Source organism: Egretta garzetta, unplaced genomic scaffold, assembly GCF_000687185.1.
Source record: "Egretta garzetta isolate BGI_Z169 unplaced genomic scaffold, ASM68718v1 scaffold126, whole genome shotgun sequence".
Lineage (NCBI taxonomy): Eukaryota > Metazoa > Chordata > Aves > Pelecaniformes > Ardeidae > Egretta > Egretta garzetta.
Window position 1 is genome coordinate 4,299,337 of NW_009260128.1, and position 17,221 is coordinate 4,316,557.

The following is a 17,221-nucleotide window of genomic DNA, read 5'->3' on the forward strand; positions in this document are numbered from 1 at the left end:
TGCACAGGGCTCGCCCGCCCTCCTCCTCTGCACCCTGTGCTAGGGGGGAATAAAGTCAGCAACCAAACAGAAGTCAAAATAACAAGAATTACTTGAAAGTGAGAGGTGATGTTTAGCATAAAACTAATGTTGGTTTCTGAAAATCTTTCCTTACTATTTTTTGCATATTAACATTTATAGGAGAAAAACTATTTCTGCTCACTTTGGATGTTTGTTGACAGTAGTTTACTGTTGTAGTGTTTCCATTTGGTGCATTTACAATAGATCAACAAGGCAAAAAAACCCCTGATTTGAATAAAGCAACTATTTTTATACAGTTTTAAACAGCAAAATGACTGAGGCCACAGTCAGAAAATTATTTTGCAATATTATTGAATATAATGATTATATTACTGAAAATAATGAATAACATATTATCGAATGTAACATTATTGAATATTATTTTGAAATCTGACTTTCTTAGTGACAGAAAGTTTGCATCCTGTAAGAATAAAAATGAGACAGTATTGTAGCACAGCAATGGATTGTAGGGTTTGTATTCTTCCATCTGTATTACTCAAAGTCTGTATGTGGTTAAACATGCAGTTTAATGTTGTGGGTTTTATCCAGTATGCTTTTAAAAATATTTCACAACAGAACAATGAGCATGGAAAAAAAAAGTTGTTATGGATGTAACAACAACTGATTTTAAGAAGCCATGGACCATAAAAATCAATAGAAAATCTAATGCTAGGTGATGTTGGACTAGGTCCCAGCAGGGGAAACATTATTGTATGGACAAGTTCACTAGGGAATATAGCAGGAATTGAGGTCAAAATGTAATCACCCAGAATGTAGCTCTTCAGGGTGGATTATTTTATTCTCCCTCTCAGCTGAAACATCTCTTAATGGTAATAAATCTCCCTATCCTGTGCTGGGAGTGTATTTGCAATAATGTATCAGAAGAAAGATCCTTACCAGCCTACGTACTTTTTCATATGACTCTTTAAAGTATTCTGTGCTTTCTCCCCAATATGCTGGCATAATTTTATTTTCAGTTAGGGATAAAATGGCCACCTGGAAACAGTGGTAGGTGGCAAGTGCTAAAGCAAGGGTTTGAAATCTAACTGAAACTGCACGTTAAAAAAAAAGAGAGAGAAAAAGAGAGAAAAAGAAATAACAGGTAACATATCCTGATATTGTAGTAAATAAGTTCAAAAGACCACAGCTATAAACACTAGTGAAAACAGCAGCTACTGTGCCATCATAATCTGTTTGATCTTTATTTTCCTCTTTTTATTTTTTTTTGGTTTTGTGCTTATCAATGACCTATTTAAGGTGTTTTCCATTGCTGTAGTTCTAGAAACGTCTCTTAACCTTACTCTATGAATTGCAATCAAAGCACTTAAAAATCAGTCAAGAGATTTTATACCAACCACTTTAATACTTGATCTTTTCGTACCACCATAATTGCAGCACTTTAAGGTTCATGCACAGAAAAGCCCTTGATCTTGTCCATGGAAAATAAAGAGAATATACCATGATCTGCTTTGGCAGTTCTATATTTCTTCTGCTTAAAATGCCCCCATTCTCCCATTCTCCTATGCTCTGAGAGTAGTTCTTTCTGCTTTTAGTTAGAATTCTTCTACCTTTTCTTCTTATTTCACAGGGACTAGCACAGTCTATTTTAGGATTACGGATCGTCCAATGCTGACCATCAGGGAGTGAAATGGTGTGCAAGTCCACCACCAGCTTCTGTCCCAGAATAAACGCGAGCAGCTTGCCCATCAGTGAGGCCAGGCTGACTGGGGCAATGAGTAGAGTTTTGTGCTTCTTTTCTCTCTTGCAATCAGGGCATGTTATTGCTACTTTCAAAAGGAGCTGATTTCTTCGTACAGAAGTCCCCCCAGAGAAGAAGTAAAATCTATGTCACTGGAAATGTCTTAGTAGTTAACAGTGCTAATGATAATTTTTGTTTTGTTTCATTTCATTTAATTTCATTTCATTTCCCAGAGTTTTCATTGGATATATCCATACATCAAACATGACAGCCTTTTTCAAGTGCAGCAGAAGGTCATATAAGCGTCAGAAATTTCTGTTAGCAGAAGTAATTAACACTGTCAAAATCATTTCAAAAAAGCAAACTGAGAGAACTGTTTAAGATGCTTTCGATGCTACCCATCATATACAAAGAATGGCTAATATCAGAATGACAGGGAATCTGTATCTTTTTTTCTCAGAAGAATTTATCCACTATTTGATGAATTAAGTCAGCTGCCACATTCTGTATATTATTATATATGTGGTTTTTTAAGCAATGGAATGAAAGGGGGACATATGTGTTCATCTGAGGCTTAGCAGAAAATACAGTTGATTCGGTTGTGAAAAAAAAAAAAAAAAGCCCACTGAGACTGAAACATAATATCCAGGAAATATCATTTACCATCATCTACAACAGAAACAACAAAAAACAGCACACGAAGCTTTCAATCCCAGGAATCCAGAGACAAAACACAGCTATAACAATGCAGTGTATCTTTCTTTTTATGCTTTCAAAAATAACCAAACAAAAAATACTAATGCTATATATTCAGTTTTCCCATTGAAAAATAAATATAGTTTGTAATGGATGTACAAATGCTACTGCAAGGAACTTGATAAATTCAATTTTAGCCTTGGAGATCTTGATCCAGGCTATTAGCTTGAATAACCCAAAACCTGAAGCTGCACGTGTGACAGTCTAACACGTGCATGAGGAGGCCTCTCTTTAGCTCTTTAAGAATGAACTGCCTGCAAAACCAAGGTCTCTGGTTATTTCTGATCAACCTAAATTCAGTCAACCCACTCTTTAAAATTATCCTAGCAAGCTTTCCCTCAGATCATCTGTTTAAATTCCTGCCCCTCTAATCCATCAGATTATTCTGGTAAGCCTTTGAGCACTTGCACATCATATAATCGGATCACTACCTTCTCAAGAAATCTCTTTCACATTAACAAAGAAGAAACAAAAATTAAATTAGAAATAGAAAGAAACAATTGTAAGAAAATAGATATCTGCAATTTTTAACTAGTTGAAAATGGGTTATATTTCAGAGTGGCAGGGGTTTCATACATGATTTCAACTAAGGGGAATTGAACCCAACCATAATAATAAAAGCATAATATTTTTAATTTAAAGCAGACTTAATATGTTAGGATAGTTACGTTAGGATAGTTGATAAGCCTGTTTTGAGCAGGTATGCTACTTTACAGGATTTTTATGATTCCTATAGATCACACACATAATTAAAAAGAAAAATCTGTTAGAGATCAGTGACTCTTGTTATGAACACATTAATGAAATAGAAGACCTTTGCAGTCACAACAATTCAATTAAAAAAATAAATCCTCATAGAAATAACTTGTGATGATTCTGTAATGGGTGCTCTGAAGCCCTGCAGAAGTGATTAAACTTTCAGGTTCTTAGAAATCCGTGAACATGGTTGCAGGCTAAATTTTGGAAAATAAAGAAAAATCTCTGATATTCCTTCTTGAACTGAAGAGACTAATTGAGCATATGACTCACCACTGCTTTATGTCAGTATAAATATCATTGATTTCCTTGGAACTACATTAGCATAAACCAGACATAATATGTTGTAGTGATTCAGGCAGGAGTTTATGGTACAATTATGCTATTTCTACTAAAACAAATGATTGCAGCAGATATTCCTTCGTTCCACTAACTTACTGCTGACTGTGATACCTTTCTTGAAAAAGCATTACTGCTTTGTTGAGCAAATGAACTTCTGTAAAGTAATGGCATGCTCAAGAAACATTTGTTCTAGATTTTAGTAGGAAAGGGGTTTTTACCTGAGGAATTGTACCAGTATATGGGGGTGTAGAGTTAAAAAAACCCACAAAAAAATCTAACTACAAAACCAACAGATTACCTTAATTCATTATAATAGAACAGAATTCTATTTTTTTCTTTAGGTTTTGTTGATTCATCCATTTCATTACATATGTAAAAATTTGGTAGGAGGGAATTGTTTTTACAGAATTTCTTTGTCCTTCTTAATCCCCTTCTCCAAGGTCATTTTTCCCCCTAGACAGGGAAGAGCTTAGTCCATTATTTGTTCAGAAGTTTACTAGCAAATATTTGTCTTCCATTTTGAAAATTTTAAGCAGTGTACTTGCAGGGGAAGAGGTTGCTCGTTTGTTCTGAAGTATGCTTATTTCAAGGGGCAGTTGGAATCATTGGGCTGGTACCTCTTAGGGCATTTAAAACAGGTCAAAGATCAAAAAGAGGAAAAGAAAAGAAGAGACCATGCATTTGTGCCAAGGTAGTTATCTGGAAATCTGAATACAACCCTTTTTGTGTAAAGGACTGCTAAGTCAGCAGGACCTTTGAGTAGGAGCTACCACTGCTTTCCCTGACGCCACTGTACCAAGGTGCGACCCAGGTGTCCTTGGCCGCGTTTCTTCAAAACACAAGTAATGAACCAGAGCAAGGTAACTCTTCAGAAAGACACATCTCAAACCTGTGAGGTGTGATAGACTAAAGAAGACAGTTTGAAAATAAGTTTTCCCCTGAACCCTATGTCCTCATGGGAGCAGGTCTCTCTCCTGGTTCTGCTACGAAGTGTCTCCGCTCCACCTGGCCGAGCAGCCCCCCACAGCCACTGCCGAGCCTGTAAGGCAGCCCAACACTGGCCCTGCAGGTCTTGTCTGCTTTGGGATCCCATCCCATCTGTTCCTCTGTCCTCCAGCCAGCGCCTGCATGGTGGGAGCATGGCTTCCTGCCCCATCTCCATCTCAACGTCTGACTGTACCCAGGTCATCTCAGCCAGCACTGTCAGCAGCTTCCATCTCTGTTGCACAATGACACCCCCACATCCCTTTTTTGATTTGTCAACAGAAAAAGCAATAGGCAGAACTCACCAAATTGGAAATAGCTAGCAAAGCAGAGAGTAACCTGTTTTTCTGCTTGTACACATCATCACCTTGAGCATATTTGGCTTTGGTGTGGTTTCCTTTGGTTTTGGTTTTCTCCATTTTTTTTTTCGTGTGTGTGTGAGATTTTAGATACCATTGGCTGCTTCAGTTATTCTTGTAGGAAAGAGATGTGTGTTACTGGAAAATTATAAACTGTCACTTTGCTGTTTACCAAGATTTTTCCCAATAAAGGGGGACAAAAAGGGCTTAAGAAAAAGAAGATGCATGAGAAAACTTTCTTCGCTAGAAAGGTAGACTGTGTCAGGTCCTGGATGCATCAGCAAAAAAGGTTAAAGATGCCATATATAAAAGACGCATTTTTTGATTTCTTTAGCTTTCTCCCAGGATTTTGCAGGCCATTTTTAGTCATAAGCTTCTTTACTATATAAAAGTTACAGATCTTTCTTGGAGACACATCTGAGCTGGCAACATCCTATAATTAAGGATAGCCTCAACCTTAAGTGAACTGCCTCTGCAGAAAGTTTTCACACCCAGGCTGTATTTGAGAGTATTGTTTAGGAAACAGCTCTGTAAGCCTCTGCCAGCAAAAGAAAAAAAATCCAGCAACATTCATTTCCTTAAAATGACTTTTAACCGGGTTTTTTAGCAACATGATGGACATAAAAAGCAGAGTTGAACCAGGAAAAGGATAATTCAGGAAAAATAATGGGTGTATGAGAATGGCTGTGCTCTGAAATGGAAACGTCCATTTCCTGTCCAAATAATGGATTTGTGTGAGAACCTTGAAGCCTTTCAGCTTTCTTTTTTCTTTCATTAAAATGAAACTTTCAGGTTTCTGCAAATAATATCACTTTCTGGAAAGTAATAAAATAAGAGACTTCAACAGGAGGGCAAGAACAAAATTGAAAGAAATAGTCAACCACAAAATGTTAGTACATCAAATTCTTAAAAGCTCAAATGTAATTTACTACTTTCCTTTGTGAATTAGTTTCTTTCACATCTGTCAAATGCTGTCTTCTGTGTTATTACTGGATGAAAATGCATAGACTAATTATCAACAAAATGTGAATAGAAATCCAATACTAACTTCCTATTATAAAAGTAGAAGAAATTATAAAATATTTTTAAGGATATTTTTGATACCTTATTGAGCTAATCAGTGGCAAATATTTACAGTCAAGATCACTGAACAGAAAAGGTTTAGATAGAAGCAAAAGGCACGGTGATAACTGTTATCATTAAGCAACCATGTAAATAAAAATATAAGCAAAATAATTATTTGGATATTTTCTTGGGTTTATTTGTTGGGGATTTCTCTCTCTTTTTAAAATAGATCAACTTGGCTTTTTTCATTGTCTTCATAACTATCTTCAGCTCACTTTTTGGTCATATTTTCCAGTTTTGTTTTATTCAAAAAGACAGAGGAGTACTTTTAATGAGTGCTTTAAGGATTTCCCCCTCCACATGCACATGCACATGCGCAAACTCCACTAAAGTTGAACGAGGAGACTTGAGCAGGCAGACTCTCCTGCTGTGAGCATATCAGAGGAATGTTACTTACACAGCGAACGGAAAAAAATGCAACAAACCTTCTTATCTCCTACCAACACACCTTTGGCCTGAGAGCCGTCAGTAGTAGTACTTCATGGTGCCTGGTTCAAAATTTGTTCAGCAGTGTTCTTTCTTCCACTGCCTTAAGCAGAACTTGATACTATTAGTACATCTCACCATTAGCTTATTCTGTCACTAAAGGCAGTTTTTCTGTATTCAGATGGCATCCATTACTCATTATTAATAATCCCTGAAAAAAGCTGACACCCCCTCTCCCCCTTCCCAAATCTCAATATTTAGCATTGCCTAGCCTTCACATTACAGCTGTGGGTTTTATCACTGACAGTCTTTAGCTTCCTGACCCATTTAGATGACCAGTTGTGGTCCAGTTCCAAAAAATGTAAATAATTTTCCATTTCCAGAAATGTAGAAACATAATCCTATATCTAAAGATTCCTGAATACACATCCTATTGCAAAGATTGACGTTTTGGGGTTGAAGCATTTCATCATAGGACTATAATTTATATAGCATAGTCTCTTGGAAGCCAGTATGTTTAACAATAAAAAATTATCGAGAACTTGAGCATGTGGGTTATATCTTCTTTACTTTTCTACATTTGGGAAAACCTTTTAGATTCAACTTTTTTTTTCCTCTCTGAATCATCTTTACCAATATATCCCCAAAACATGATTGTATTTCATTCACAACTTTTTCCTTTCTCTTTGGAGGAATACCTGGTGTTAACTTAACTTCTTCTCTGAGGTTAATGAATACAAACTGAAGAATCCTACCCATTGTCTACAGGCATGCCTATAGATTAATCCAATTTGGGGGGCTTTATTTGTTCAATTAGATTAGATGCAGAATAGGAAAAAGCAAATTGAATTATTGTGTCTTTATCCAGCTGTACCACTCAGCCACCCTGCTTAAAGAAACATAGAATGGTGAATGGAAAAAGAGGTAATTTCCTCAGTGGTAGTGCACTGGCAACGGAGGGGGGGGCCTTCATCCATAGAGAAATAGGGAGTTGTATCACTTGTTACTGAATTGTCATCTGGGTTGGCTAACCTGGTTTCTACAGGGTTAGAGTTAATCTACAGGGATGCTCAGACCAAGTGCAAAATATACTCAAACCTCCTTCCTCCCAGCCCGCTTGCTTCATTATCTTCACTGGAAATTCACTGAAACTAAATAACCTTTTTGCCCTGCCCGTTTTCCCGTTCATCATGTTAGTATGTAAAGAAGTGGTACCTGGAGTGGTCTCCTTTTTATCTGTCTTCTGCTTCACTCTATGCCACAGTCAAAGCCTTTTTTCTGGCGGTAGCAGCAGTCTGCAAGTATATTTGCCACTCTTCCTGCGCTATTGCTACAGGCCTATCTATTAAATCTTAAATACTAATGAATCATTTAAAAGGGTATTAACATATTGTGCTGCCCCTATATGTATGTCTTATTCTTCACAGTTTTATAGCAATTTCCATTAAAAAACCTCATTACAGAGATTATTGCGACATGCTTTGAAACAGCAGTATTCATTACATATTATCTATGTGTTGGAGTTTGGGAAATTAATGCACCAGGAAATGAAATGACTCACCCAGGGTCACTGAAGATGTATGTTCAAGTCATGATTAAAATCCAAGCTGTAGATCTCCATTGTGTTTACTGCACAATCATTTTTGCTCTTTCTCTTTCTTTCTATTTTTTTTTTTCTTTTAAACCACATCCTACAGTTGTACATTCAGCTGGAAAATTCCACTCTGCTGCTTTTGTTGTCAAACTGTAATTGACATTTAGCCAACAATTAGTTAACTATGTCTTGTTTGTCTTTGTGAGCCTTCCCTTCCTTTGTTTTGGTGTTCAAAGGATGGAGAGAAAGTGGGATTACTGGGAGAGAAGAGACAGGCTGTGGGGAATGGAGGGAAGAGGACCAGAGAGACAGAGGCCAAGGAATTCCTCAAATGATGGAGTGACTGTGAGAGGTGCTGCTGCTGCTGTGAGAGTCTCTTACCCACAGATGATCAGAGATATGCAGACTTTCCAGCCTTTTAGTGCTGCGAAGATAGGGAGAAATGGAGGTTAGAAGTAAGGGAGGTATGAGGATAGGCTGGAAGGGAGGGGGCTGCACAGCGGACCTTCCCTTATACTATTTGCTCTGATACGTCCACTGCTCGGGAAGGTAGGGTGGAGATGGTGTGTGTTTCTCTTCTTACAGGTTACATTTTCTGCAAAAATATGATACTTTAAGTGTGTGTCTGCTCCCAAACTATACTAGATGAGTCAACTTTCACAGTGCCTACAGCTTTCTGATTTGTGACATGCAGGTATGTTGCCCAGGTGTCTGGAGGGGACTTGTATCGCAGCCTTTAGAGGGAGATCCAGTAATGCTCTGGTTGCAGGCTCCTTTTCTTAGGAGGTATGACAAGGGACCCTGTTCTTGGGACTAGCTGACCAAGAATCCCTGACATTTGTAGTAACTGTGTCTGTTGTACAGCAAATAAATGTCATTAGACAATATATTATATCATCAATGCTTAATAATCTTGTGGGGTTGGACAGTAATTTCTTGACTCTTGTTTTTCTTTCAATGCCAGATGGAGGGAAATGAGCATGAAATTCAGAGCAAAAACATTGTAGTTTATATTTATAAACAGATGAGTGAGGAATAATTCCCATTTAAGGGAATTTGTCTTCATTTTTGAGACTTCCTGAATACTTTATCTCATTTTTACTTAAAGAGAACAGATTTGTAAAAGACTTCATTTGTAAATAATAATAGCAAAAAAAATTAACATATGTTTATCTTTTTCATTCCACTTTAGATTTTGTGGAACACGACTCATCTGTAAACTAATATATATATATATATATATATATGTAAAATGACATAAAGAACAGTATTTCAAGCTTTGTCTTTTTGCCTAGTTTGCAACTGCAATTTGAGAACAACTAGCCACTGAGGTTCAAAGTTTAAAGTGGGGAACATATAAATCCTGTGTGGATGGTTTAAAGACCACTATGCCAAAGAGCATCCAGGAACTGGACCTCTTCAGCTGACAATATCCTTTCTTTGCCAATACAAAATCTGCAGTTTAGTTTCTGAAGCTTCCATTTATTGCTTTTCTTATCAGAAATATTTCTATTTCCTGAGACAAGCTTAATGTAAATTAATCTTTTGATCTGTTTGGAAAGATAACTTTGTAATGCAAATAAAGCAAGATTCAGTCTTCAATTCTCTTCTATTTTACTCTCAGCATCAGATGGACTACTGACGATCTAGGTGTACTTTGTGAATCCAGACAAGGTAGAGCACAAATAAGTGCAACCACAACAATGGAGAATTACAGATCTAACTAGGAACTGGCAAAATGGAGTCACTGCAAACATTCAAAATGTCGTATTGTCCTAAACCGTGCCTAGTTTAATACAGATAAATATATATGTTGTTGCGCTGTGGGAGGAGTCTTAAATCAATCTAACGCTAAGTTCTGCTCAAGACTGCACAGGTTATTACTCACTTAAAATACTAATTTCTGTTGTTGGCTTTAGTTCAAATTACATTTATTTATTCATTTGAAAATTTTAACCAGTCAAATAAAGCTTAGTTTTGATTTCAAGTCAATCATGTTGTTCCATTTTTAAGCATCTCCATGAAACTATGGCCTGCAGAGGTGCAAGTTTCTCAGTTGTCCTGAGAAAAATCCATAAAAAATGTAAGAGTGTGGCTTGTTTTGACAAATTTCAACATGAGTCACGAATACTCAGGATTCTTACACCTTTGAACAAGAATTTTCGAGCTGCATAATTTTGATCCCAAAATACTAGCTTGTGACATGTTATCACAAATAAATTCTCAGACCTTAAGACATTACCTTTTATAACTAGTCACAGAATTATGACCTCTAATATATAAGAACTGTTTTATCTTCTCTTCAGATTTTACAGTCCCTTAATAATAGGTAAATGTTGAACTGCAGTGTCAGAAAAATGGAGAAATTCTGTTGATTTTGGATACATGTCATGGAAGAGTTCTGTTTGCTTCTGCTGATGAAACCTAAAGATCCCCACTTCATCAGTTAGCATAGTATGAATGCATATTGCTAGAGGGTCATTAGTAATGCAAACTTTACTCTGAGGTGGATTTTGATAGGACTTTAGCCTCTCTGTGATGCAACTGCAATGAGACCTCAAACCTGGTGTTTCTTAGAATGTGAAAGTAAAAGGCGCATGATGGTTTTCATATTTCAAAAGTAAAAACATCCTGTGAGAAGGGGACATGGTGCACAGAGATTGAATAAAACCATGTCGCATTGCAGTCACTCATTCCAGTGTTCTTTGAGATGAACCACGCAGCTCTCCTTATTGTTGTTCTCCAACTTTGTGGAAGTAAGATTGCTTTCTTATTCCTAGCTAACATATTTCCTTTTTTTTATTGCATCATGGCAGATATCATCACAATTCACAAGTGTGTTACTGTGTGGTTCAGACAAATTTTACATCTTCAATGTTATTCATAAATTAGAAATAATAATGTTGTCTAGGGTTTGGGGGGTTTTTTAGTGAACTTTTTCTTCAGTGTTTTGCTTGTAGCACTGCCAAAGTTATTTCTGAGTTTTTCTATAATTTCAGTTTTCAATTACATTAATTCTGAAACTGCACTTTTGTGTGTGCTTTAGCCAACGTGGAAGGAAAGTTTGTGGATTCAACTGTAAAACTTACTGAGAAGGTGAAACTGGAATGCATATATCCAAACAAAGCTGTGATAATTCAGACATCCTGGCTGAAACTTAATGTAACTCATAAAGAAAATATAGCTGTCTTGCATCCAATCTATGGCATACATATTGAAGACAAATACAATGGAAGAATTTATTTTGAAAATGTTTCCAGGGAAGACAAGTCCTTATCCTTTATCAAGAGCACTTTGGAGGATGTTGGTCTTTACTTTTGCTCCATTGTAACTTACCCAGATGGAATTTGGGAAAAGGCAATAGAAATTATTCAGCCAGGTAAGTAAATCTCTCACTGTTTTTAAATTTTATGATATATGCAAAACAGATATCCATGCTAATTTAGGGAGTTTCTGGCATTGTAATTTTTCTTTTCAATAGTATAGCATGCAGAAATGGAGTAATCTGGGGAAAAGAACTAGCACGACAGAAAACAATTATATTACTTTGATAAAAGATCATTTTAAGAGAAGGAGGAAGATAAGAGAACTGGAAGAGACAGACAGATAGCGCAACAGCAGTGTATTACATGGCAGGTTATTGCAACAGTGATTTTTCCATTGGGCCAAGGTTCTCATAGCATTTCAACAAGCTATAGGATCTCTTCAGAGGGTGAAATTGTAACCACCCATGAAATTACACGGATGAACCTTGTAACTACCCATGGAGATTACCATATTTTTATCATTATGTTATTGTTGTTTTTTTTTTTTTTTCTAGAAGCTCTTCTGTGCTTACTTTTTCAGGAACAAAAGAACCATTTATGAATGGTGTGGTGTCAAAAGACAGGGAAGTAGGGAAGTTTAAATGAAAAAAAAAAGGACCTTTTCTTCGAAAGGAGACTTTTTTTGAAGATGGAAAAGAGAAGGGGGAAAGAAAAAGATCCATTTGCACCCATGTATTTTCTGGGTAGCTGCCCATGTACTTTCAAAGGCTCTGTAATTACCTGACCACTCATGCAGTTTGGTTTCCTCTTCAGCTTTATAAGTAAGAGGAGAAACCCCTTTTCTAGTATTTTTATATACATGCCTATTCAGCACTGGTCAACTGACAACTCCAGTGCAAATTACCAACCTTCTCTGATAGAAGTCCTTAAAAGATCATTATATACATATCTTCAAAGGATAACTAGTTTTGGTTATTGTTTTGTTGATTTGATATTGTGAATATAGAAAGAATCTGTTCCTCTTTCCCATTCTCCATAGTGAAAATAGACTTCAATCAATATTTTATTATACTTCACAGCTAGGAAAGAATGAGTTGAAAGGAAAATTTAGTTCCTAGCATTTGAAAGAACAGAAGATAAAAATAACAGTTCTTTTCCTAGCCTGATCTTTCTGAGTCTTATTTCATCTACACTTCAGTAATTTCAATGTTATAATTAAACAGTGGACCTGAGTCTTATAGGAGATATCTAAACTTCAGAAATTCAAGGTATATTGTTCCTGCCTTCACCACTTAAGGTTTTTGAAACTTGATTTTAGCCAGCATGTTTGTTGATGGCACTGATGAAATAGGAATCCCAATCTGTCTTCCTATCTCTGCTAGCTTTTTATTAGTAAACATTGCTGTTCATCAATGCAGAAATTAAGCCACACAAAAATTACTGCCCTGACTTTGGGAAAAAAAAAAAGTAATTCTCTCTCCCCCAGATCGTTTAGTTAGATAAGATAGTTTGGACCTGAAATTATTTTTGCTGTTGTGACACTTTGGCGCACCCATACAATTCACAGTCATTCACATGTACTGAAAGAGGTGAGTGGGGTCCCTCAGGTCAGGCTTGTGGTCCAGGTCAGGGTTCCTCATCTGTGATTCTTTTAGTGGCGTGTCTGAATGCTTGCTTTATTCTGGTGTCTTTTTTATTACGTAAAGAATAACGTTACTGAAGTAGTAACTCCCTAGTTTCTTTTTCTCTGGCAGTCCATTTAGTGCACAATATTAATGTAACTCTAGGCATTAGAAACATACTTTTTGGCTGCATTCAAATAAATCAAGATCTGGAAATCCAGGTTGCTATTTACAAAAATGAACAGGCAAACTAGATTTCTTATGGGGTTTGGTCCAACCTGAATTCTGGCAATGCTGAGCCCTTATTCACAGTACGTTCATTTTCTATAAAATGCTAGAAGTCGGATGCAGTAGAGAACTGCAAGTTCATTTAGTTCTTTTCCTGGCCAAGGCAGTACTGAACTCAGCTATTTGTTCTTCAATGTATTGGCTAGGTTTAATCTGAAATGATGCAAGAAACAAGGCAGTCAGTTTCCTGTGGGATGTTACCCTTCAGTCCGATACCTTTATTAGGCAAACCACACAAAAGCAGGATCAGTTGTCAGAGGTATGGTTTTTTAAACCATACTGTGGGATTCAGTATTCTCAGTATGTAGGATTTCTCTCTTGGTTTGAACACATTCAAACACTCACCTAAACCAACAGCAACCCCCCCATTTTTCATGCATATCGATTTAATCCTTCTACAGAGGGAGGTGATAATGCTGAATAGAAATTAATCCTTTTCCATTTAAAGAATCAAGGTTTCTGAGAACAGGAACAATCAATCCTGTTCAGCACCTGATAGATGTGAATAAACATGAACTTTACATATACTGATCTGAAGAGAATGAAGTGTTTTGCCAGTGAAGATAAAATATTACTACTTCAATCTGCACTGAAAATTAAATATTATTAAAACCTGAGTTTAGAGAAGGTATTATTTATGTAGTAGTTATAGTAGAACGGTTACCAGTCAAGCTTGATCTTACTTCACTAGCACCTTCAGTACTAAATATTTTAAACTCCCTGGATGACATCTTGCTTTGATTAAATCAACAGTAAACTTCAAATGTACTTCCATTCAGCCAGTATTTTAGCTTTTTTCTTCTTTGTGTTCCAGCCAGCAAAATTAGGACACTGATGTTCATCTTTAAAGCTTTTTTTATTCTGCACAAGGGAAAAAGCTCTGAGAAAGCTGAGTGTTAGTCTCATAATTTCACTGGACATGGATCATGTCCAATAGGATTAATACACATAAATAGTTGAGGTCCTGGAAAATGAAGTGTTTTTTAAGGAATCTGATATTCTCTGGTATAAAGGAATCTGGCCAACATACTAGAAAGATCATTTTATAGGTAATTAGAACTTTGTTTCAATTACATTGTTTTCTTTGGTTGGGATTTATGATTTATTGATTCCCAATAAACATTACTTTTCTAAAGGCCTACACTACCTCAGACAAATAAACAACTCACTGCAAAATCAATTCCTTCTGTTTATAACAGTTAATCAACAAACATTTAATAGATTATTTTTTTTTAAGCAATTGCATGGTGTCTAATTCTTTGCAATTTGTGGGTTTAGTTTTAAAGATTAGTTGGCTAAGCTAAAGTTGTATCTGCCTTTAAATGGATGCAACTTTGTGGACACATAATATTCAACATGAAACTTAAACTAGTTTTGGTATATTGGCATAGATGAAGTTAAGTTGATATTAAGGTTTGTGTGTCAATCAAAACTGAAGCCTGGTTTATAATTTAGTTTATGCTACCAGGGCATTGAAAATTGTCAGGATTTATCTATATTGACCTGTTACTCTGGGACCCAGAGACATTCCTGCACTAACATAAGCAGGTAAATATGCCATTGAGGAAACTGCAGTGCATACCTCTATGAAAGCTAGCAACAGAATATAGACATGGAACATATGACTGACTTTCAGAATATCCATTGAATGGAAATAGAAGAAATAAAAGGAAATATTGCCATATGGCATTATACTCATGATGGAGATTCTCAACTAGATTAAAATATAAGGTGAAATGTTCTTCGCATGGCAATCATATCTGCTGGCAGTTATGTAAATTTGGATAAAGTATCTTGGATTAACTTTTTCTGGCTTGCAAAGCAATGAATGTTTCTGCTCTCAAACTGTTCAGAGTTGTTCTAGTGCTTCCTTCCTGGTAATCACCAGAGGTCATGAGTCTGATTTTGCTTTCCCTATGTGCTTTGTATTATTTTTTAAAACTATGAATACAAAGTGAGTAAAAGTGGTATGATTCTGATTTGTCAACATTTTTCATTTGCATAGTTTAAAGCTTCAAGTGCTGATGCTTAATGATTAATTAATAAATATTTCAAGTACTGTCTAATGGTTACAGTAGGTCAGTAGATCCAGCAACTCAAGTGTTAACAAGACCCTGACACTACAATATTAAGCAGTATAAAAAGTTTGGGGATCATGACTTGCTTTTATAAACATAAACACAGAAAGAGAAGAAACAAGTCAAGTATTTGAAAAGCATTAAGCAGGTTTCTTTTTATTAGTATTTTGACAAATCAGTATTTTTTTCCCTTTAGAGTAAAGGTGTCTTTATAAATAAAAAGTCCACTGTGGTTACATCCTTTCATATGTGATTAAAGATGCTATTGAGTGAATAAAAGATCAATAGAGATTTGCAGTGTATGAGGTGGCAAAATAATGCTGGAGAAACTCTTATTTAGGACTCTGCTCCTGGCTTAGTCTCTGGTTGCAGAACAGCAGTTCACTTCACCCAGGTCTGGGTGGGGTGAATGCAGTTCTTTTTCAGTCAGGGACAAAAGTAAAATAAAAAAAAAAGAAACAAACCCAAACAAACCTGAAAAGATTAATCTGGGATAAACAATGGCTGAGCAAAGGACCTGAGATCCCAGGAGACTGAGGAGGTTATAGCTCTCATTACAGAGGTCTTCTCTTGGTGTACTGTCCTCATTGCATCACTGGCAGATGGAAGACCCTAGAAGTGGTGATAAATTTTTGATGTAATTATTGTAGAAATTGATTTTTTTTTTCTAGATGTGGTCTGAGCTTAGACCTGGGGCTGTATCAGGATATATAACACAAATGTTAGCACAGATTTTGTTCTTTTTGCTTTAAATTTTGGCTAAAGATTTCCTACAACATTTATGAAATAGGTGAGAAAGAACTCTTGCAGACTGCATGTTATCCATGCTTTCTTTATTGGCAGTTACTGAAACATTCCGACAGAGTAGCAATAATACTCAGGATATTATATTGGAAACTTCACATGTTATGTAGCTACAGTACGTTCTTACAAATGGATGCAGTGCTGAAATTCTGTAACATAATTGCAAAGAACTTGAGAGTATGTTCTGCCATGGTTACACATGAATATATTGGCAAAGAATTCTCTAGTTATCCCTCGGGAAGATATTTGCCAGCTGGGTGAATCTGTTGCTTCTTTTTTTCCTGTAGTGTGAACATATATCCAGCAGTTTTCAGAACTGAATTCAAGGGATTTTTTTCCCCTTAATGTTCCCACATTTTATGAGTCACAACTATTCCTGCACTAAGCAAGCAAAACTCATACTTTCAGAGAAAACTCCTTGTACATGTTTTGATAAGATGTAACAATTAAGTAGGAAAAGTCAGTTTTATTTCACCTTTCTTCATGAACAGTTTGAGGACAATCTGTAGTTTCTTATGTACAGTGCTTAGACATGTATGTCTGAAGACTGATTCTGAGTGTAGTATGAAATGTGAGGAGCAGAGACTGAAGTCACTACTAGTAGAAGCAGCATTGGAGACATCGCGCAAGAACTGTTGATCATCAAAAAGACATTTCATCCACTCACCGCCTGAAAAGAAAGCATTTGAAGCTGCAGGTGTAATTTTACTTTCAAATGTTCCTTCCTTCCTTTCTTTCTTTCCCTTTCTTTCTTTCCCTTTCTTTCTTTCTTTCCCTTTCTTTCTTTCTTTCTTTTAAAGAGCACTGAGAGAGCAGTGTACTCAGTCAGTCCACTGGGCAGGTGTGTACGGAGGTGCATATTTTGCTGTCAGTCTAGGTCACCACGCAAAACAGGGTACTCGGCTGTGATGTTTTGCCAATTGCCAGTCATGTACCTAACAATAGCAAAGAAGTAGCAGGAATTCTGCAATATATCTTCCTTTGTTTGTTTGTTTGTTTGTTTGTTTCTTTCTTTCTTTTTCTTTCTTTCTTTCTTTCTTTCTTTCTTTCTTTCTTTTTCTT

At 36.2% G+C, this 17,221-nt stretch overlaps 1 protein-coding gene across 1 annotated transcript in view; it reads left to right on the top strand.

Moving 5' to 3' along the window:
* The first annotated feature begins 8,338 nt into the window (after positions 1-8,338).
* Positions 8,339-17,221, top strand: part of CD226 (CD226 molecule) — a 29,214-nt gene continuing 20,331 nt past the window's right edge. The window contains exons 1-2 of the mRNA XM_035896942.1: positions 8,339-8,549; positions 11,148-11,480. Coding sequence (XP_035752835.1) covers positions 8,339-8,549; positions 11,148-11,480 — 544 coding nt within the window. The remainder of the gene's footprint in view (positions 8,550-11,147; positions 11,481-17,221) is intronic.